The sequence below is a fragment of the Nasonia vitripennis genome, chromosome 5, assembly GCF_009193385.2.
Source record: "Nasonia vitripennis strain AsymCx chromosome 5, Nvit_psr_1.1, whole genome shotgun sequence".
Lineage (NCBI taxonomy): Eukaryota > Metazoa > Arthropoda > Insecta > Hymenoptera > Pteromalidae > Nasonia > Nasonia vitripennis.
Genome location: NC_045761.1, coordinates 22,822,858 through 22,843,565, shown reverse-complemented (window position 1 = coordinate 22,843,565; position 20,708 = coordinate 22,822,858). Strand labels below are relative to the sequence as shown.

At 39.4% G+C, this 20,708-nt stretch overlaps 5 protein-coding genes across 48 annotated transcripts in view; 3 read left to right on the top strand and 2 right to left on the bottom strand.

Annotated features, from left to right (window-relative positions):
• The first annotated feature begins 103 nt into the window (after nucleotides 1-103).
• LOC100123786 (charged multivesicular body protein 4b) lies at nucleotides 104-3,618 on the top strand. Its single transcript, XM_001607451.6, has 4 exons — nucleotides 104-670; nucleotides 1,542-1,719; nucleotides 1,808-2,055; nucleotides 2,130-3,618. The coding sequence occupies exons 1-4, from the start codon at nucleotides 490-492 to the stop codon at nucleotides 2,183-2,185; spliced, it is 663 nt and encodes a 220-aa protein (XP_001607501.2). The 5' UTR covers nucleotides 104-489; the 3' UTR covers nucleotides 2,186-3,618.
• LOC100123788 (pyruvate dehydrogenase phosphatase regulatory subunit, mitochondrial) lies at nucleotides 3,389-7,761 on the bottom strand. Its single transcript, XM_001607454.6, has 11 exons — nucleotides 6,966-7,761; nucleotides 6,638-6,901; nucleotides 6,404-6,566; nucleotides 6,045-6,329; nucleotides 5,675-5,977; nucleotides 5,470-5,609; nucleotides 5,196-5,401; nucleotides 4,986-5,127; nucleotides 4,648-4,917; nucleotides 4,404-4,576; nucleotides 3,389-4,317 (listed from the first exon to the last, which is right to left on the bottom strand). Exons 1-11 carry the CDS (start codon nucleotides 7,470-7,472, stop codon nucleotides 4,065-4,067), a joined length of 2,706 nt encoding a protein of 901 aa, XP_001607504.2. The 5' UTR covers nucleotides 7,473-7,761; the 3' UTR covers nucleotides 3,389-4,064.
• Nucleotides 7,762-7,792: 31 nt separating this feature from the next.
• On the top strand, nucleotides 7,793-10,543 carry LOC100679270. 11 transcript variants are annotated; one of them, XR_004345004.1, is made up of 7 exons: nucleotides 7,793-8,199; nucleotides 8,292-8,348; nucleotides 8,417-8,473; nucleotides 8,544-8,678; nucleotides 8,759-8,851; nucleotides 8,924-9,681; nucleotides 9,786-10,543. XR_004345004.1 is itself a non-coding variant. In XM_031931456.2 (6 exons), exons 1-6 carry the CDS (start codon nucleotides 8,083-8,085, stop codon nucleotides 8,969-8,971), a joined length of 483 nt encoding a protein of 160 aa, XP_031787316.1. In that variant the 5' UTR covers nucleotides 7,793-8,082; the 3' UTR covers nucleotides 8,972-9,669. The 11 variants fall into 11 exon arrangements, 8 of the variants coding, with proteins under 8 accessions (XP_031787316.1, XP_031787315.1, XP_031787319.1 ...); XR_004345005.1 differs by lacking the exon at nucleotides 9,786-10,543 and having other exon boundaries at nucleotides 8,603-8,678; nucleotides 8,759-8,830; nucleotides 8,927-9,669; XR_004227852.2 differs by lacking the exon at nucleotides 9,786-10,543 and having other exon boundaries at nucleotides 8,603-8,678; nucleotides 8,759-8,830; nucleotides 8,924-9,669.
• On the bottom strand, nucleotides 9,085-12,627 carry LOC100123793. 4 transcript variants are annotated; one of them, XM_016985937.3, is made up of 3 exons: nucleotides 11,694-12,627; nucleotides 10,882-10,943; nucleotides 9,085-10,174 (listed from the first exon to the last, which is right to left on the bottom strand). In XM_016985937.3, the coding sequence occupies exon 3, from the start codon at nucleotides 10,170-10,172 to the stop codon at nucleotides 9,873-9,875; it is 300 nt and encodes a 99-aa protein (XP_016841426.1). In that variant the 5' UTR covers nucleotides 10,173-10,174; nucleotides 10,882-10,943; nucleotides 11,694-12,627; the 3' UTR covers nucleotides 9,085-9,872. The 4 variants fall into 4 exon arrangements, with proteins under 4 accessions (XP_016841426.1, XP_016841425.1, XP_016841427.1 ...); XM_016985936.3 differs by having other exon boundaries at nucleotides 11,658-11,796; XM_016985938.3 differs by lacking the exon at nucleotides 10,882-10,943 and having other exon boundaries at nucleotides 11,694-11,821.
• A 418-nt stretch (nucleotides 12,628-13,045) lies between these two features.
• LOC100123800 (liprin-alpha-1) overlaps nucleotides 13,046-20,708 on the top strand; it is a 46,198-nt gene continuing 38,535 nt past the window's right edge. For 30 of the 31 annotated variants that reach the window (XM_008209106.4, XM_032600483.1, XM_016985978.3 and 27 more), the window contains exons 1-2: nucleotides 13,046-14,128; nucleotides 14,604-15,150. In XM_008209106.4, the coding sequence (XP_008207328.1) occupies nucleotides 14,902-15,150 (249 nt within the window). In that variant the 5' untranslated portion in view covers nucleotides 13,046-14,128; nucleotides 14,604-14,901. Of the gene's footprint in view, nucleotides 14,334-14,603; nucleotides 15,151-20,708 lie in introns of all 31 variants that reach the window. The other variant, XM_016985973.3, reaches the window with a different exon arrangement.

The following is a 20,708-nucleotide window of genomic DNA, read 5'->3' as shown; positions in this document are numbered from 1 at the left end:
CCAAAACCTCATTTCCATTCTGATGCAACTCGCATTCTCCCGGCATATGTATAGGAACATGAATCCCCAGAAAATCCTGTACATCAGTATTTTGCCTATATATACTCGCGGACTTTACTGGCTTTGTACTTTGTCTTCAGGCCATCCGCAAGCCGACAAGGCGCACGTCTATCTGGGCTCTGACTCATGTCATGCGTCGGTAACAACGACAGCCTATATATCTTTCTGCGAAAGAACGAGTATGGCGAGTCGTTGTGGCCCACAGTAGTGTCTGCGCCAAGTTTCCTCTCGACCTTCTCTGCTGAATCCGGATCAGCAGAACAACGATATACTACGGACTACCCCATACGTGTAGATACAACACTTAGCGCGAGTGTCTTCTGCGGGGCTGAATCTCACGTTAGCCCCTGAAGAGGAGAGAAAAGCAGAGAAGAGTCGAGTGTTGGTGTGATAAGACATCAGGTGCGCGCATAAACAGATCGACGGAAAATGAGTTTCTTCACGAAGGTCTTCGGCGGGAAGAAGGAGACGGCGGCCCCGACGACCGCCGAGGCTATCCAGAAATTGCGCGTAACCGAGGACCTGCTCGTCAAGAAGCAGGCCTACCTGGAGGACAAAATCGAGAATGAGCTAATGACCGCCAGGAAGAACGGCACCAAGAACAGAAGAGGTACATGGGGGGGAGTGACTCGTGGCGCAGTTTTTTTTTTCTTTCTGCCCCTGTTTTAGCGCAGATTTTTGGCTTTGTTTGCTCCGGTGGCTTTGACTTTTCTATGGTTACGAGTACCAGGTTACTCAGCTGTCAGAGCCATTGCCATGAGATTATGAATCATCGGGATTTCATCAGATGATTAATCTATAGATCTCTACTTTCATCTTTCTTCTAGCTTGCATTGTTTACTTTAGAGTCGATTAGTTCAAATGTCGTTGGATCAATCTTAAGCAATATTGCTTGGTGTGCACACTTCTTCTGACTTGTAGAGCGTCAAGAAATTTTTCTAGAATTTGTCAAATTTGATTTCTACGGCTCTTTAAGTTGAAAATAATTTTCATTATTGATGAGGTAATTACATTTTTGCTGTTGCTCCAAGTGGCTCATTTTGTTGTTATAGTCTGAATTACAACTTACGATAAGTACAAAGCTATATATAGTCATGAGAGGTGATGTCATTTTAAGTATAACCTCCAACTTGGATTGTATTGATTTTTTTTTCAAATTGAAACGATTTTTTCTAGAAGAAATCAAATAATTTTACATATTAACATCACATATGCAATGCCAATTTTTCAGTCGTCTATACATCTGACACTACTGGTGGTCTCAAAATAATGATTTGACAAGTGGTGTAGTATGAAATACTTCATAATTATTTGTAATCATATCACATGATTGCTTTGTTTCTTCATTGAGACCATTAATTAAGTTCTTTGCAAGAATGAGTTTCTTCTGCATTTTCATACTGAATGCCCTCACAATTTAAATTGACTGATTGCAATTCATGGATGTCATCATACTTATGATTTTATATTTTATTCCGTAGCTGCCATTCAAGCATTAAAGAGGAAGAAGCGATATGAGAAGCAACTTCAGCAAATCGATGGAACTCTATCCACGATTGAGATGCAGAGAGAAGCACTGGAAAGTGCAAATACAAATACTGCTGTTCTTACCACGATGAAAAATGCTGCTGATGCCCTTAAAGCAGCTCATCAACACATGTATGGAACACTCATAATTTATCTACAAATTCTCATAATATTTTGTGTGTATTGTAAGTTTCTGATCCATGTGTATTTTCATTTACAGGGATGTTGACCAAGTTCACGATATGATGGATGATATTGCTGAGCAACAAGATGTGGCAAAGGAGATTTCGGATGCAATCTCCAACCCAGTTGCATTTGGTCAAGATGTGGATGAGGATGAGCTCGAAAAGGAGTTAGAAGAATTAGAACAAGAAGAACTTGACAAAGAATTATTAGGCATTCAAACTACGGATGAATTACCTGCTGTTCCTGCAACATCTCTACCAAATGTCCCAGCAAAGAAGACAAGTATGATTAGTTTATTACAAATTTTACAATTCTAGAAAAATAATTTTTGTACTAATCTTTATTGTCGTTTACAGAAGCAAAACAAGAAGATGACGACGATTTGAAAGAGTTAGAACAGTGGGCGTCGTAAGGTCAGAATTTATGAGTAATTTTTTTTATGTAAGAATCAAAGAACGATGAAAACCCAAACGGAATGTAAAGTTGTAATGTATGAATAGGCAAACGTCATTTAAAATATAAGAGAAAAAAGATACAAATGTTCTAGACCATGAAAATCTATTGAGATCGTTTGTTTGTTCCAAATTTGTTCGCAGAGGCTCTTAGAGTCAACAAAGTTTACTCAATGTAAATCGTGCGAACATTCTAACGTTCTAATCTTAAAGATAGAATGATCAAACGATCGTTTCAGATAAATACTATCTATTCAATTTATAGAATGTTTATGAATTGCCGCTTTTTAAATTTACATGTTACAAAAAGTCACATGGAGAAAGTCAAGCTTTGGCCATTTGCATAGTTGAGCCACTGATTTATCGAATTTCTGAAAGAAATAATAAACTAGGACATCTGTGATATTCTAATGCATAGGTGATGTCCTTTGTATTTTAAAAAAAAGTGGTGCACATAATTACAAAACGTGTCTATTATTAACTGATGTACAATTTGTTTCTTGCAACACAAAACTCAGTTATAAATCGTGTTTCATTATTAAGTACTGCTATAAGCAACTCAATCAAGTATAACAGTCAGAGCAGGTCTGATAAAAAAAAAAAAAATAAACTAAAAAAAACATTACAATATGAAATTCTGCGGCGATACAAAAGTAGGTGAATGCTTTTTAAGCTTTGTTGTCACATTAATGTACATAGTTATAATATTTTGAGCAACTAGTTAAAGAGTTTTTAATTATAAAATTTCTGAACTTTGTATAACCGCATTTGCTATAAATAAATTTGAATAAATACAATCTTGTGGTATAGTTACATTTTGAATATTCACAGCTCACAATAATGTGACTACTGCATATTTGTTAAAACGTGTACATGCTTTTTTTAAGTTTTGAGACATATACTGCATTAACAATCCAGTTCTACAAATGACTAATCATAATTATCTTTCGTTAGTTATTTTAAAACTACTTATGTTTTTATTTAAAGTAGCTTTAAAAATTTCATTGAAATTAAGATAAGATAAAATTCTATCTATTAGGGCGGCAAATCTGCATTAAATAAAAAAATAAGGTTAATTTAATTTTTATAATTGACGAAATCACGAAAATTTTTCATAAAAATCAATTTTGTATAAAAGTAAGGACTATATTTTGAGTATGAAATCTTTTTGAAAACTTCAGCAGTAGTAATAAAAGAAGCTAAAAAGAAGTAAATTGTGTATTTGTATATGTTAAGATTAAGTTTCTACACTCTGGTCTTGCTTTTACTCACAGCACATTTTTAAAAGATCTTTACAATGGTCTATGTGGCAAGCAACAAAAAGGATGCATAAGGTATATACTGTAAGGTTTTTTTAAATAAATATATGCCATATGTTGTGCAAAACTTGTAATATATTTTTGTTAGATTTCCATGTTATATATACATGTACAAAATTACCAATTTATTGAAGTCTAATTTTAGTTAAATATTCTAAAATAGGAGTTTGAATGGTAATTGACTATTTAAACATACATTATGCTTTCAGTAACCACATTACATGCTAATTATTGTTAATTGGATATTAGTTTGGTTCGTTGTATCACTATAGTACAATCAATCAATGATCCGAAAATGACTATTCTTTGTTCTTGAATTAGAGTTATTTCGACATCCACATACTTTCACAACCGTTTTACAAAAATATTGAAAGTTGCAGAAGTTCATTATATTATTGTTGATCGTTGTTAGATTTTCCTTAATCTAAATAAATTATCAAGTCTTCAAGTCACGACTAGATCAGTTACCATGAGAAATCATTAAGTGCGCAAATAAGCCTATAAATTGGCAAAAACCTAATCAATGCGAGATGTCACTCTTGTACGACATCACAGGAGTCGGTATGTACTTTTTACTCTTGTTGCTCGTAAAAGAAAGCGAGTGAATGTGCGGCGTTAGTGGAAACCGATGTCCCGCAATATCGATTTCGTAAACCGCCGATGAGTCCGTGATGAACTCATTCGTAACGACTCGGTTCTCGTCCTGCGAATTGTAGTAACCGGGATGTCCGATAAAACCGAGGCAAATCAACTTCCCTATGTTAAATCCGTGTCTGAAAAATGCAATAAGCACGAGAGCTCGTATACATCGTATTTGTTTACAAAGTATACTAATAACTTAATATTGATCGTTGCTTACCCAGCAGATGTAACAGTTCCAACGAATTCTCCGTTTCTGTAGAGAGGCTCTCCACCCCAAGCCCAGACATCTTTGTTGAGATCAAGATTGTTTATAACGAAGAGGACCAGTCTTTTCGTTACGCCTCGTTCTTTCTGACGTTGCAAGGCATACTTTCCAATGAAGTACTCCTTCTGCTCGATTCACAAAAGATTTTTTCAACAACTTTACCTAACGAATATAAGATATCAAAGAGGTCGCTTACATCAAGATTGATCCTGTAAGCGCTATTAGCCTCGTAAGGCGTGACGAAGGGCGTGAGTTCCTCCGCCCAAAAGGGTATGAATCTCTCGAGTCTCATGAAGCGTTGAGTGAGTACCCCGACGTTGTGGACACCGTAGTCACGGCCTACCTCCATCAGAGTACCGTAGACGTGGAGAGCATATTCCGAAGGTATGTAGAGACAGTAGCCAGGTTCACCAGTGTGTGTGAACGCCATCACCATTACGTCTGACGCGTAGCCCACGTTGCACGTCTGAGATAGAATGTTTTTTAAATCGAGCTTGCAGAGCTTTCGATGTTCGAATTGACGCTCGTACGTACTTTGTAAGTGAAGGATGAAAGCTTCAGGTCGGAATGCGAAAGCTCGGAAAGCAACTGCGTAGCCTTTGGTCCAATAACGTTGACCACGGTGTACTTGGAGGTAACGTCGTTCAAGCCCACTGAGTGATCAGCTGGTAGATGCCTGCAAAAAAGAATTTCTCAATCAACAAAATCGTTCACAAAGAGATAAAATGTCAACGACAAGAGCACCTCGACATCCACTGATATATCCGCGTCTGCTGCATCGTCGGGGACACCATGAAGTAGCTGTTCTCAGCTTTTCGAACCAGCATGCAGTCGTTCTCATATCCACCCCTTTCATTTTGCATACCCGTATGAGTTATGCCGCCGATAGCCAAGTTCACATCGTTAGAACAGAGCTTTTGGAGGTAGTCGACCACTTCTAAGCCCACCGACTGCAAGAAAATCATTCATGTTTATTGCGACCCCCTGGAATAAGCTTGTATGAATGAAAGAAGCCTACCGTGATCTCTATTTTCGAGAAGGAGCTCATGTCGATTAATCCGACGCCTTCGCGACAAGCCTGGAACTCTTCTTTCATAAAATCAAAGAACTTTGGCTTGTAGAAGCTTCCTGGAGGCATCACTGGTTTCTTCAGTCGGCCTAAAAAATCAAAGCACATCTTCACTGCTTCAATCGAGAAACAGAAAAATATAACGGGAACCTACCTCGATAGGTCGAATCAAAGTACAAAGGTCTCTCATAAGCCATCTTAATTCCGAATATAGCACCTCGTTTCTCCTGCACTGAGTAAAGTGGTGAGCAGCGAAGTTTTCTCGCGTACCTGTACTCGCACTGATGCGGATACAAAATCGCATAGTTGCGTCCGACGACTTCTCTGATTCTCTGCTGCAGATATTGCCTGTTTGTGTGGAGATCCATGAAACGTTGGACGTTGAAAGGTAAGAGTTCCTGGGTAGACTCGCTCTGGATTAGCCATTCGGCTATTTCCTTACCTATACCTCCAGCCCCTGAATTTCGACAGTTTTTAATGGTACATATTAAACTGAAGCTTTTTGGATTTTTAGATGAGTTTACCTTGAAGGGAATTTCCGTTCATTCCAACGGCGACGTAGTAGTTCTTGACGTCGGAGGTCTCACCCATGATCCATCGGCCATCGGGTGTGAAATTGTCAGGACAGTTGTAGACAAAAGGCTTTTTCACTTCTTTCAGAATTGGCATCCTGTGCACGATTTTGTCCCAAAGCGGTCGCCAGTGATTAGAATCGACCTTCAGGTGTTGCTTCCAGTTGGAATTGGGGATCTGGCTGCCCTCGAATGCTGGCTTGGCTTCTGGCTCAAACCAGCCTGCCAAAATTCCACCTAAGGATTTTGATAAGAAGGTACCATAGTTTTTAATTTATCCATGTGTTTCACACTATAGTTTTCTAACTTACCCTGCCATTCACGCATGTAAGAGTAGGAATCGAAATCTCTGACACATGGAAGGTTTAGACTTGTAACCATAGAAGGTGGAGCTGCCACTGCGTAGTAGTGCTCTGCTGGATAAGCAGGTATTTTTACAGGAGGATCACAGCGTAGTCCTAAGTCTCTAGCCCACTGAAAATCATGAAAATATGTTATTGTATTTGTCTATGCAAAAGTTTTAAAAATTACTGAAAGTGTCTTACCATTCCTGCACAGTTTACAAAATATTGACAGTCAACATATCCTTTGTTAGTCTTAACTCTCTTGACGGCTCCTTTTTCTGTGAGAACTTTCTCAATTCTGCAGTGTTCGATGTAGCGAACACCTCCTTGCTTTGCCAGGTTGGCCAGCACTTCGCATATTGCAACTGAGTCGGCTACTGCATCTTCAGGTACCCAAACAGCACCTTCGATGTCATCTAAATGTAAAAATGGATGCATCCTTTTCAGCTCTTCTTTGCCCAGGATCTACAAAATAGTTTTTGTATTTTCTAAAATTAAATCAACAAGCTTCCAACAATAAAATTTTTACCTCACAGTGAAGTCCTGTAGGCACATTGTAAGCCATCCTTCTTCTCAAAGCGATCATCCTGTCTTTGGTCTGAGCTAGATTGATACTGCCACACTGTCTCAACCCTATCTCATACCCCATCTCCTGCAGCTGTCGATAAAGCTTGATGCTGTATGATATTAGATTTCTGTGAGCAATTGGCTTAAATAGTCCTAGCGTCCCTGAACCAAAGTGAGAACTACCAGCTCCAATCTTGTTTTGCTCCAGGACAAGAACATCGTTCCAACCCTTCAGTGTCAAATGGTACGCTACGGAATTAGCCACCGTACCTGCTCCAGCAATGACAATTTGGGACTGCGATGGCAGAGTTTCCATTGGATCTTGAGATTCATAGTTGAAGGTGAACTCTCCTGAGGTAAGACCACTGTGTATACGTCCCTCGTCGTTGTTGTTACAGGTTAGGGTTGTCGAGAGCAATCGTTGTTGTTCGAAAGATAAAATACGCTTTGTACAGCATTGACGTAACATTAAAATGGACTATTAATTAACTTTGTTGTTATTTTGAGTAAGTTTTCGGCTTAATGAAGAGATGAGATCGGCGTTCGCGACTTTCAGTGATAATAAGAATGTTCTACTGCGAATTTGATAAAGTATACAACGCTTCACTCGTGATGCAGCTCAGTTTATGAATTATCATAATTTTTTTCGTTAATTCTTAAGACTCGAGTGTCACAGCGTGTGCTTTTCTATTTATAAAGTCACTTTCTATTTATAAAACCAGCTGCTGGAATGATCGAAAGCAATGCATTCGTCTGCTATAATGCGTAGCAGACGTATATTCGATGCAGGTCATCGGCGTCTTCTGCTCTTTTCTGGCGTCAAATTTGAAATATCGAGATTTCTATGAAATTTTTATAATTTTGAAGAAAATACTTTTACCGTATAATTATGTCGCACGTGTACGTGTTACAAGTGTACATGTATTACAATTATTCCAATTTTTGATAATTCATTTGTTTTTCCGTAAATCGGAATAAGTAGTGATGCAACTGTCAAGAAATATTTTTGTTTACATACAACTTTTTTGGTTATTTCGTTTGCGGCAAATGGTCGTGTGATTTTATTTTGGATTGGCAAAATGTATTTACAAATTTATAGTGCTATATGGCCGTATATTATGAAATGTTGCGCGTTGAAAATGCTGTGGGTATTTTTATTCGTGATCGTGTGCATATCGACTTTTCTTATAATTATGGTAACCTCACCAAAATTTGTAACTTTTTTTTAACATTAAAAATTTCATAATATTTTAGAGCAAAATTCGATTTATAATTGCGTTCTTTTTAGAATAAAAGTTCTAGAGAAGATCTGAAAAAATCCGTTTTGACTCAAGATACAGTTCAGGTTAGTCGATGACAAATGCTGAAATAATTTTTGTAAAACGATTGTAATAAAAATAATGCTTTTGTTAGTCCATTCACGGTAAAATCAATGATCTCAAGCAAGACTTGAGAACCAAAGAGACGAAAGTAAGTGTGAGCACTGAAGCTTGTTCAAACTTTGCAACCATTAATAAACAGTAATATAACATTATTGTAGTCGAGGAAGTCCAATATCAAAACATTAAAAATCAGTAAAAAGTATTATTTTACGAATAGAAAAACGTCGTTGCCGAATTTGCAACAGATTTTAATAAACCGTTTGAAAAAAGACGTTTTAAAAACGGAAGAGGAGGTAAATTACTGTTTGTTAATAAGCGCAAAACGTAGAGGCTTCTTTGCAAATTTTTTAATCATTGCAATGTGAAATTTCAGCTGAATGAATTAGAGAAGGAAATTTTGTTGCTGTCCAGGAGGAGAGAGAATGTTAAATACGAAATTGCAAAAGTATTCATAATTCGTAATGATGTTCGAGCTTACTATTGATAATCGACTTAATTTATGCAAAAATTATTATAGTCCACGTATTTTCTTATATAGCAGCAGGAAGAGTATAACAAGTGCATGCAAGTTTTGCTCAAAGAATAGTAGCAGCAGTGAATTTTTGGCGATAAACGAAAAAAATTGACATTGTAATTTTTTAAATAAAAAAAAAGGATCTTTGAACAAGGTATATTATAAGCTCAAAATAACATGCGATATTCATATAATGTTATCTTTATTTCCTTCGTTACAATATTCCACTCTCAACACACTTCAAAATACTTATATGTTTTATAAAATCTTATAACATCATCAATAATTACTGTTCAGTTATAAAATATATAGGTACACTTAATACATACATCATATGACAAATAATTAGAACTATAATCCCGACGGATGACGTTAAAACTAACGAATAGAAAAATCGAATGAGAAAACCGAACGCCTACAACTATATTTTCTCATACAAGTATCTCTTCTGCCATAAAAATTTTACGCTGCCTCGGAGAATATAATTCGTAAGTATATTATTTAGTTACAATCCATTTAATTTCGATAAATTCTGTTCCCATGTACGTTTATACGCTAAATCAAATTCATCATCAGTTATATTGTCCAAAAGTGCTGGTTTTGAAATTCCTTCTCCTTTATTACACGTTCGTTACTACAATTCAAAATCCAAAAACGCGAACGAACAAGACTTAAAATTCCAGTCTTTTACAACGCACAATCAATCATCGTGTCTACAGTGTTCGATTGCCAAATAATTGACAGATTTTGATTGCATTTTTCGTGTCTTACCGACAATGAAGGTAATAAATAAAATTTTAGGCTTTCCCCATAACACGATGCATATTACGATAAAGAAATGAAATTACACAACATTCGATTTACAAATTCAAAATACAATACGCAGCGTGTCAAGACCGGACGACCATGAAAACCAACCCCTAATCATCATCATCATCATCATCATCATCATCATCATCATCGAAGAGTCCGCTCACAGTTCGGTGTGCGGCGAGGGGAACTTTTTGCGCACAGCTTGGTACAGGTTGAAGAACGCGTAAAAGCTGACACTGACGATGGCGGCCAGCGCTGTCCCGAAGATCCAAGAGAGGAATTTGCCGTCGATGATGTCGGCCGTTTGATGACGTTGTTTGCGCGCGCTGATCTCGCCGAGGGTCGTGCCCTTGCGCTCCTCCATCAGACGCTTCATGTTGGCCAGTTTCTGACGAAGCTCGTCCACCGACTCGGACATGTCGTCCAGGGACTCGCCGTTGCTCGAAAGCTCGCCGATCATGGCTGGAACGGGTTGACGGTTAGATGTTGGATTTTTAATGCTACGTGTGCGTCAAGTATTTATTGTGGAAGGATTTTGTTTAATCGACCATGAGCGTAAGTATAGTAAAGTTCCAGTTCGCGTCAGACGCGGTGTATAGATAAAAGTGTGCCGCCGATGAAGTTTGAGATTGTTTACGTTGTGAATAAAGTTTGTCTTATCTGGGGTATTATCTGGTATAGGCGTGTTTTCTCGCGATGTTGATGGCAATTCTTTACTGTGTGTGTATTCGCTTGTTTGAATTTCGACAATAAATACTTGTAATATCATTTTTTAAATAAATTATATGATTTCTATGGCGAGCTAACTACAAATAAATGTTTAAAACACAACATTTGTTAAATAAAAGTACGTTATTTGCATATATGAAAGCGATTATTTATCAACGAGTAATTTTCACTTTTTCGACATATTTGCCAACTGCAAATATTTATAAAGCTTATAGAATACTGCATTAAAATTATAGCTATAAATAATAAATAAAGCACAACAAAATACATTTGCATTTTCTTGAAATCGGTTTTAGTAATGGGTCTCAGAAGCATGATGGAAATAAGCAATAAACGGCGTGAATCTTTTGAACCGTAATATTTTAATTTTTTGCTAAATTGAAAAAAAAACTCTAATTGAACTAATAATCTAGTTTCATAATAAATTGTATAAACCTTACATATTTATTTTTATTCTTACACGCTGGATTGAATGGACGTTAATCAGCTCAGTTTTTAAAACCTTGGAAAGAAAACATTATTTTCGTTCTGATTAATGATACAATTTTTCAATACTTGAATAATTTTGAAAAAATCTAGCTCTAAATCTAAAAAAGAGATTTTAAAATGACAAAAACAACCTATTCTATGTATTTATAGATTAAATTCTCAATAAACACTGTGTATGATGTATTTATCAGCATCTATAGTAGTTGATATCAAAGGATGCGGTAGCGCCCCGATGGCAAGCATGCAACTATAGTACGTATATGCATACACATACTGTGCCGTCGGGGATAGATCATAGAGTGTTATGTAAGAGACAATAAAATGATTAGTTGGCACCCATAAGAAATCCATGCAAAACAGCCTACTAACTACTGCACTTCATGTTAAGGAATACGACGACCAAAAGCAAAGCCCTAAAGTTAAAAGGTTAAACCAAAAATCTTATACAGAAACTTATTCTCTTTTTACAAAAATCAAATCCTCATCTTCTTAGTTGTAAACTTCAAAATATCAATGTAACCTTCAAATTAAAAAAAAAAAAAGTTCAAACCATCACTCCCACCCACAGCACCCCCAATGAAAGCTCTAGAAAAGCATCTCTCTCTCTCTCTCTCTCTCTCTCTCTCTCTTGCAAAGACTCAAAGCTCCAACTCGTGCATCGATACCTCCAACACCAGATCTTCATTCATGCAACAACGAGAAATCATTTCAAAAACAACAACGATACCTGTGGCCTCAGGTGAGCAAGTGTGGCCCTTCATACCTATTTGTCTATGGAAACAGTTGAAAAGCGAAACAACTGCAGCGTTACGCCAACAGGACTATACTGCGAGAGTAGTACAGCATCCCCCGCGACGTTTTCCCGCAGTTCTTCCCCCCTCTTCTGGCTGGAGCAAGTTATTGATTCCCTGGGATGCTGCGCTTTGCTCCGATGTATATGGGGGATGTGGGGGGGGGGGGGGAGCTGTATATGGTTTGAGTTTTCGGGTTTTTTTAACGATGGGAAATTTGAGGTCTTAGTTTTGTCAGTTTTTATTGAGCTTTTCAGATATATTTTTATAGTAGGCTTTTTTACTGTAAGAAATGTGTGATTTACAAATAATGGACTATTTTAAAGCCAGTTTAATAAAATTATTTAATTATCAAGCGCACATTATTATAATAAAATATATGCGAGAGAGTATGAAAATACCAGCTCGAAATCGATTAAACGGAACATTATGATCATACACTCTCTCTCTCTCTCTCTCTTTTCAAACAAACTTCTCAGAGTCGCAAATCACATTGATGTCTCAGTAATATAATAACGTCGACCATTATTATAACGACATTTCAAGCATCACGTACGGCATACAGTGACATTTGACACAGGGCATCACAAGTCAAATTTCACATCGTATACCTGATGTATACACCCACGCTTACACCAAACCGTCATGGTAAGCCAAAATCGCGGTGCTATCCTCTAAGACAACTCAAAATACCATAAAATTGCGGTCACGACAAATTTAGCAATATATATATATATATATATATAAACCACGCGATGCAGTTATATACCAGATTCGAAAATCTATTCTATTTGCATCGATAAAAATATCGGATGAAAAAAAAAAGAGTTTCGTACCGTTTGACAGCCAAGTGTGCCGGAGAGTAAAACGCAGAGGAATAAAACGGAATATGGAGAGAAAAGTGCATACCTACTGCAGCATAGCCTTTTGGCCAAGCTCCATCGGTCGTCGTTTATTTTCCCCGCGGACAACTGACCTGCATCTGCGTGGGCAGCTATTGACCCTTTTTTTTCTCCTAAACTTTAATCGCGACTTGATAAGCTTTTCTGCGGGTGAATTTTAAATTTTCATCAGTATATAAGTATTGGATACATTGAACATTTGAAAACATTTAATTATTCTATAATTATTTCACAACGATGAAAAAGCCTCTCCAACCTACCTACACGAAATTCGAATTTTTCAAACATACCTAAAAGCTCTAAACATTCGAATCTCACCCAGCCTCCCGCCACCCCCGCGAGATGTCACCACCATCTCAATTCACTCGCGGGGGCATCATACCTGTTTCTCATACCGCGACGGTAGGTATCGCGACAGTCGGGCTCGCGAACCTCCTCCACCACAGGGGCGGCACAGCCTACAGTAGGTACACACACGCGCATATCTCCTATCTCTTTCTCACCTCCAGCAAAACCGTATCGAGTGAGAGCAAGAGAGACGGACGTATACATAATCTCGCGTATAGGTCGAGGAGACTTCGCCGCGAAAGATAGCAGTAGTCCGCTAAAGCCGCCCGTAGTAGCAGGCGACGTGTGCACTGTGCGCGCGCGAGTCGAGTGTGTCGCGCGTATATAGGTGTGTCTACCTACTACTCTGCCGCCTTAAGCTCTCTTCCGCGCGCGGGCAACGAGAGAGAATATATATATATTGTACGCTACACGAGCGTACATTCGTCTCGCGAGTGCGACGATACGCGGATTATTGTAATAATAGTCGGTCGCGATCATCTCTCTTATAACCTCAAACCCGAAAGAGAGAGAGAGAGAGAGCGAATTAAAGGAGAGGAGCGTGTGTGCATAACATATATATGATCAGGCGCCGCCGGTCCGCGGATATATAGAGCTGCGTCCGGTGTGCCGCCGCCGCCGCACGCGAGTATGCGACATAGTATCGGAATAATCGGAGCCGTGCGTTAAGTGTGTGCTTCGCGTACAGAGAAAGAGAGCAGAAGCTTCTTCCTCCGGGTGCTGTACACCTATCTCTCTTGTCTCTGAAAAAGAGAGGAGAGAAAAAAGCTAGAAAGAGAAAGAGAAAGAGCGAGCTCTGCCGCCTAGAGGGAGAAGGAGCGACGTCGATTGATCGTCGAGAGAGACAGAGTCGCCACTGGCGGCGGGGCGAGCAGCAGCAGCAGCTACCAGCAGCCAGATAGCTCAGGCAGCGCACACACAGGCACACACACAGACACACACACACAGAGCGCGCGCGATTATCATGGAGGGCGAGGTGGACGTTCTCGGCTTCCTGCTGCCCGCCTCGCGGCCCGGCGCCGGCCACGAGATCAGCCCTATACCTCGTCGTCGACGCTGCAACGAGTTCTGATTCCCGTACGCTCATCGTTGTTGCTGCTCCTGTCTTGTCTGCTCGCTCACTCTCTCTCTGAACGGGAGACGAGGATTCCTGGTCGGTGAGTTGGAGAGTCGGCGATGTGCGAGGAGGATACTCCGAGGCTGGTACTGTAGAGCAGAGAGAGAAAGAGAGAGAGAGCATCAGTCTGGCTTTATGCCTGGGACACTCTGCTGGTTCTTTACTGCGTGTGTGCATGCGCGTGTGTGTGTGGGAAGTTTATGGGAAGGGAGTTAAGGCCTCTGAGCATCCTCCTTCTGGATTGAGTTAGTAGTTTGTTAATGGCTATCAATTACTTTTTTTTGTCGGGGACTTGCGGAGCTTGAGACAATTGAACTTGAGCGTGTGAAGATTTACAATCCTATGGCATTTTATGGGTATTTCAAAGTTTTATGATTCTGGGAAACTCAGTGTCTGTTCTTTATGAGTTATTGATTGTGGGAGAGCATTTTTTACAATCTCGGATTAATATCTCAAGCTCGATCTTGCTTGGTTGCACTACAACTGCTAAATTAGCTGTCATTTTTAAACTGCAGGAACTTGTATGAGAAACAGAGGTGAGGATGAGGATCACCTTCTGTGCCCCAGAGGACGCAGACTCCCAAGTGCAGCGGACAGAGCAACTAGAGCAAGAGATCTTACTGCCGAAGCAGCATCCAGAGGCAAAGAAATGACTCTGCGCCTGGGCACCGGATAGCGGTTGCTTAGTTCAATTCCAAGAAGAGTTAGTGGTGTGTTCGATGGAATGTTGCATGGATAGAGGAACGGTTTGCGTGTTAATGTGGTGACCAGTCGAAGAAAGGCTTTGTTCGAGTGTGTTAAGTCTAGAACAAAATGTGGAATATGATGTGTGACGTGATGCCGACCATCGTGGAGGACAGTATCAGCCAGCGGAGCTCCCAGTTCTCCGGCGAGGATGCCAACTTTGAGCACCTCATGGTTTCCGTGCTTGATGAGCGAGACAAGCTCATGGACTCGCTCAGAGAGAGCCAAGAGCGTCTTCAGGAAGCTGAATCCAGGCTGCAGGAGCTCGAAAAAGAGAGGGATGCACTCAACCGTCAACTCGATGCCAACATACCTCAGGTAAGAGGATACAACGCAATCTACTCGCATGCTGTCAAATATAGTACTTATCTCTGTCCTGAACAAATCACGATTTTTGCTCAGTGGGTAGAGTATTCTTATTGCATAGTTGAACTCATTAGTCCAAACATTATTTTCTCAAAATATGTTGAGCAGAGTGTGGTCATGAGTCTTGTGTGAATCATCTTTCTTCTTACATTCATTACTGTATTCAAAATAATCTTGAAGTATTACTCACATGATATACTTCTTGGTACACCTGAAAAAATATTAACAAGGAATGTCTTGTTCAAACTACAGATGTTCACTTTGATCAGGTGTTCCATACTATACTCATTAACAGTAAGATGAAAGAAGCCGCTGTTCTTCATTGATGTAGTTAGTGTTTATCATTAAAGTTCAAGACCTTAATGTCTGATCTTTTATCTGTGCATGTATTGATTATACATCACCAAGTGTTATAAAATGAAAAAGTTCAGATCAAGTAATTATATCTGAAACGTATTAAAATATGACGCAGATTCCATACGCCGAAGGAAAAAAAAAGTTTACTGCCCTGCCGTATTCAGCGTTATATAGCACCAGATTTATTATATAGTCAATTACGAGGATACAGGCAAAAAACTAGGTCAGTCTTTTACTGTCTAACGAATATGAAATATAAATCGCCGTTCAATAGCTCTGCATACCTGAGCTATACGCGTGCAGCAGCTCTTTAGAGATACTACCTATAGAATCCGTCTAAAAAAAATTGCCGAGAATTGCGCTCTATTCAAATCAGCCGCGCTGCAGCTCACGAGAGAATTTTTTCGTTGGACGAAGCAAAAAAAAACGGTTACGTCTGGAACAGCACGTGTCCGATACTTTACGGAGCAAAGAAAATTTATAATTGCACTTTTTTTTGTCTCGTTTCGTTGCACTTTTAAAGTAACGCATCGTCCGATGCGTCGAGAAAATTCTCGATTATAATTGATAACGAATTGTTTAGAATATCCGTAACGTATATGAAAAGTGGTCGTTTTCTATAATTGGAGCGTAAACAGCTGTTATAAAACGCGATTAACTCATTTGCCGAATACAGCATTTGAAACAGTGCTCTATTACTACTGGCTCGTAAAATTAATCAATACCACTCGTTTCCAACGTCAAGTACACACACGCGCGCACATACACACACTGGCTGATTATACGAAAGAGAGAGAGAGAGAGAGAGAGAGAGAGAGAGAGAGAGAGAGAGAGAGAGAGAGAGAGAGAGAGAACGCGAGAATATAAGGTAAATATACGATTTATTGAAACGCGTTTTCGTACACACACACATTGGATTAATATTTTTATAACCTGTTTCTTCTCAGATTCGCTCTTCAAACCTGGTATTGTTAGTTTAGCGCTCTGTCTCTCTTGTTGTTCAAACAACAACGGTATAATTTATACCCACAGCTTTTTTTTTGAAAATTCAAACTCTCAAGCATTCGAATATTTCTTCGATCCACGAATGACTTCCTCCTACGAAAAATTCATCGAATTCCATCTTCGACTCTCGCCACACCACAGGCGTCTCTGAAGTGCCGCTGATGCTGCAACACACAGCAGCGGATGTAATAAAGAAGAAAAGCCCGCGATAAATTAACTCTCTCGCGTGGGCAGCACATCGGACGATTCTTCATCGACTCTCTCGCCACCAATTTGCCGCCTCTGTCTCTCTTACTCGTCTTTTATCCGAAAATACACAATACACGAATCATTTGACCCCCTCCGAAGCCGCCGCCGCCGCCGCGACTTATCGGTGTGGGCAATCATTTTGTCACTGGAAATCGATACGCTCGCTCGATTTGACGGGTAAACAGTGGCTGTTTTCCACTTTTGTCGTCGCTTTTGTGTGTGGATCGTTTGAGTTATTGGGTTATACGGCCAAGCGCGCGTGAATTGAAACTGCTGCTGCTGCGAGAGAGAGAGAGAGAGAGAGAGAGAGAAATGTGTGTCGTAGGAGTATAAAAAATGTAGAGGGGATTTAGGGTTATGGACGTTGATAAAGTTTTATTGGGTGATCGAGCGCGCGAGAGTCTTTTACAGTTTGTTTTGCAAATAAACCTTTTGTGTCGAAGTTATTGTATAGGGCAGCGTTATTGTGAATATGGAAATTTTTACATTATTTAGGGACTGGTTGGATAATTTTAGTACAGCTATTAAAGATATATGTTACGGCGAGCATTATAAATTAAAAAATTTAATAAAATTTGCAAATTCGGGTTAATTTGCGCGCGTTACACCGGTATAAGGCAACATTTATTGGTGCTATACCAAGAGAGATACATTAATTTTATTACGAGAGACGAATGCAGCAGAGGCTTATAAATTCATTTACTCGTATGTGTACTTTATGATAAAATATTCACTTTTAGTGAGATTGTACTCATAGCAGCAGTTGTAGTAAACGTTGCATAACAATGATCCGTGTAAAAGAAATTTTCACATACAATCTCGAGAAATTAATTACCGAATGAGAGACAAGCATTCGATTTATTCCTTTTGGCCTTAATAAAATATCGCAATTTAAAAGTTGAACTAATCAGGTAGGAAATATATAACCGCAGGTGCGTACATCATTGCTTTATCATATCAAAACTTTAATGTAACTTTATCGCAGCTCTCGTTTGATAAGTCGGCTTCTCTTGAAGAAAAATAATCGCTCACACATAAGAAAGCCGTTTCGCAAACGGAGAATTGCTATAATCAACGGAATGAAAGATTTCACCGCTAGATGTCTGCGCTCTTTTTTTATTATGCAAATAGGCCGGAGTCACGAAATACACTATAATCTTTTAATACATTTTTTCTTATAATTTTTCATCACGAAGTTATTTTATCTCTACAACGAGAATGAACAACCGACCAGATAGCTTAAACGACAAGAGCCTCTCAACACCTTTTCTCTCTCTCTCTCTCTCTCTCTCTCTCTCTCCCTCTCTCGCAGTAAACACACAAAACTTTTTCGGTTCATCGACACAGAAAATCCTCTTTCACAAACACACTCAACCCCCTTAGAAAATTGTTCACACACACATATACACACACAATTACAACAGACAAGACAACGTGAAAAAAGAGCTGCATCGGGCAACTGCATCTCCTCCTCTTCCTCTTCGCAAGGATAAAATTAGTCGAGAGTAGTAGGATTAATATCTCTCCCTCTCGCTGCGCAGCTGCGTATTGATAGTGTGGCTCCACGAGAGACTCTTTCTTTTTTGTTCTATCATTGGAAAAGGGACACTCGTTCCACCCGGAGCAGGGAAAATGGAAAATTGTTGAAAGGGGGCGTTCGCCTGGATATGTGTGCGAGTGTGTAATGTTTATAAGAAGTAGTCGCACCTTTCAATCGTGGCTGTGCGGAAATAAAAGGGCTCGAGCTTCTTCTTATACTTTCGACGCTTTTTTCCGTTTTTATAGGCCGTTTGTTTCGGCCTTCGCTGCTCTAAGAGGATTTTAGAACATTGTGGAGCTTTCGGAGCGGCCCAGGACGTTATGACGGTTGCCGTTGTGTAGAGAGTCGCTTTACAGGGGTTTTCCTCGCTTTTGTGTATTAATTCAATTTTGAGTTCGGTGTGTGGTAGGCTTTTTTTTGGAGATGCTTTTCATCACACGTGTGTGGGAGTGAATTCTTTACGCTGATCCTTATAATGATGCGGAAGCTTTTTCTTTTGTGCATAAAATATTTTTAAAGTATGTAGGAAGTGTTATATTTATTTTTTTTTATGCTGAATATTTACCATAGCCGACTGTAGAGAGAGTGAAGTGCGTCCGCTGATTCGATTGGAATTTTATCATTCGCGCTTGATCAAAGGTTTCCCCGAAGCATAGCGCGAACAATAATAATAAAATTTTGTGTAGAATGTGACCTAATTGCAATTACGCACCGTACAATTTTACATTAAATTCATAATCTCATAAACGTTACATAAATTTTTCAGAAAAATCAAATTTGTAAATAACATTGTTTCATCCGTTAAATAAAGCTTCTCCGTCGTCATCGTCAATCTCCCGGAACAAAACTGTCCATTTTCAACGCGACACCCCGCTCAATAGCATCGATTCCACCATACACACAGTATGTATATATATATACACACAACCGTACACCCTCATGCACACACTTCACCGACATCGTCCGCGCACGCTCGTGTTTAGGCTCGTTTGAGCGTGAATTTGTTTTGCCTCTCATGCATAAAATGTGCGCCCTCTCTCTCTCTCTCTCACTTGGCGCGCATGAGTAAATTTATATCGTGGGGAAATGGCGAATTTACGATCGGTTTGAGTGGAAAACTATATATGCGCAAAGCGTGTCTCTGCGCGTTGATTAAAAAGAGAGTCGAGATGCGGAATATGCGCTGTATTTACGTATGTATGAAGAGATTAATGAGATGCAATTGATCGAGTCTTCGTGCGGCCATTGAATCATGCGTTGCGGTTACTGAACGAAAAAAAATGTTTGGAACGGCAATTAATTTCGAGTACGTGTTTTATTGGTAGAAAACATTAGCTTTTCGAATTTACAGTTTATACACTGATATTTAGCCCGAAGTTATACGACTACTCGTTTTGTACGGAGCTAATACTTTCCCATTGAAAAGCATAAATGTTAATGAGGGAGCAAGTTTACTTTGGCCAGATTTATAAGGTTTCGTTGAGCTCGTAAAGCGTCTCGGTGTACTTTTTTTTGTTTGTATAAATTATAATCTAGAAAGCGATCATATTTCGTTTTAATTTGTTTGTTCCATACCACCGCGGAATATGCGAACCAGATATAGCAAGATACTTATAATAAATATGCGATCTGGATATCTAAATTGAAGCTTTGGTATACGCGAAACTTTCGAATGAGTCCAAGTTATTTATTGTGCTAATATCGAGCTCGATGTAGAACATTCATTCACGGACCACACGGAGAAAATACGCTAATCCACCTCAGCAAAAGAGAACCATAATAAATCGCGAAATTATATCGCTACAACCCCAGCCTCTCGCATCCATATAGGTGACACAGATGCGCTGTTCCAGGGAGAGAAAGACAAAGAGAGGAAGAGCAGCTCTCTCTCTCTCTCTCCGTCCTCGTATTATCGGACTTTGAATGCGTCGAATTCGGAGTCGGCCGAATCGATATATCGGAGGCGTCCTTCTCTCTCTCACACACACGCACACACTGATTAGTTCAATCTCCCTCTCTTGTACTGATGCAATATATACGGCCTCCTCGGGAATGCGTTCGATGAAAGCTGCTGCTGATACGGTGGCAGTGGTAGAAGATGAGAGTATGTATTCTAGGTTGGGTAATGCACGGAGGAACGTCACGCGAGATCCTGATGATGATGCTAACTGTAGTTGAGGTGAGAGAGGATTTGCGCGATGCCACTGCTCGAAATGATCCCTGGGATTTGTAATCCCGTGCGGTGGTTCGCAGAGGATGTAGTCGGTATTTATTCAGAGGATTGCCGAGGGCTTGGAACGTTTTTGATGATGGGATGTATTTTGGAGAGAGAGAGAGCAGCGATTATATTGTTCTATTG

Bases quoted from the DNA above. Each gene is read 5' to 3' on its own strand.
- LOC100123788 (XM_001607454.6), bottom strand. From the start codon at position 7,472: ATGTTACGTCAATGCTGTACAAAGCGTATTTTATCTTTCGAACAACAA. The intron at 6,902-6,965 runs GTAAAAATTTTA...ACTATTTTGTAG, and splicing joins CTACAGGACTTCACTGTGAG to ATCCTGGGCAAAGAAGAGCT. The intron at 5,978-6,044 runs GTAAACTCATCT...GTCGAAATTCAG, and splicing joins GAACGGAAATTCCCTTCAAG to GGGCTGGAGGTATAGGTAAG.
- LOC100679270 (XM_031931454.2), top strand. From the start codon at position 8,083: ATGTATTTACAAATTTATAGTGCTATATGGCCGTATATTATGAAATGT. The intron at 8,200-8,291 runs GTAACCTCACCA...CGTTCTTTTTAG, and splicing joins CGACTTTTCTTATAATTATG to AATAAAAGTTCTAGAGAAGA. The intron at 8,679-8,758 runs GTAAATTACTGT...GTGAAATTTCAG, and splicing joins TTTTAAAAACGGAAGAGGAG to CTGAATGAATTAGAGAAGGA.
- LOC100123786 (XM_001607451.6), top strand. From the start codon at position 490: ATGAGTTTCTTCACGAAGGTCTTCGGCGGGAAGAAGGAGACGGCGGCC. The intron at 1,720-1,807 runs GTATGGAACACT...TTTCATTTACAG, and splicing joins AAAGCAGCTCATCAACACAT to GGATGTTGACCAAGTTCACG. The intron at 2,056-2,129 runs GTATGATTAGTT...TGTCGTTTACAG, and splicing joins TGTCCCAGCAAAGAAGACAA to AAGCAAAACAAGAAGATGAC.
- LOC100123793 (XM_008209094.4), bottom strand. From the start codon at position 11,691: ATGAAGGGCCACACTTGCTCACCTGAGGCCACAG. The intron at 10,175-11,657 runs GTATCGTTGTTG...AACCCGTTCCAG, and splicing joins TTGCTCACCTGAGGCCACAG to CCATGATCGGCGAGCTTTCG.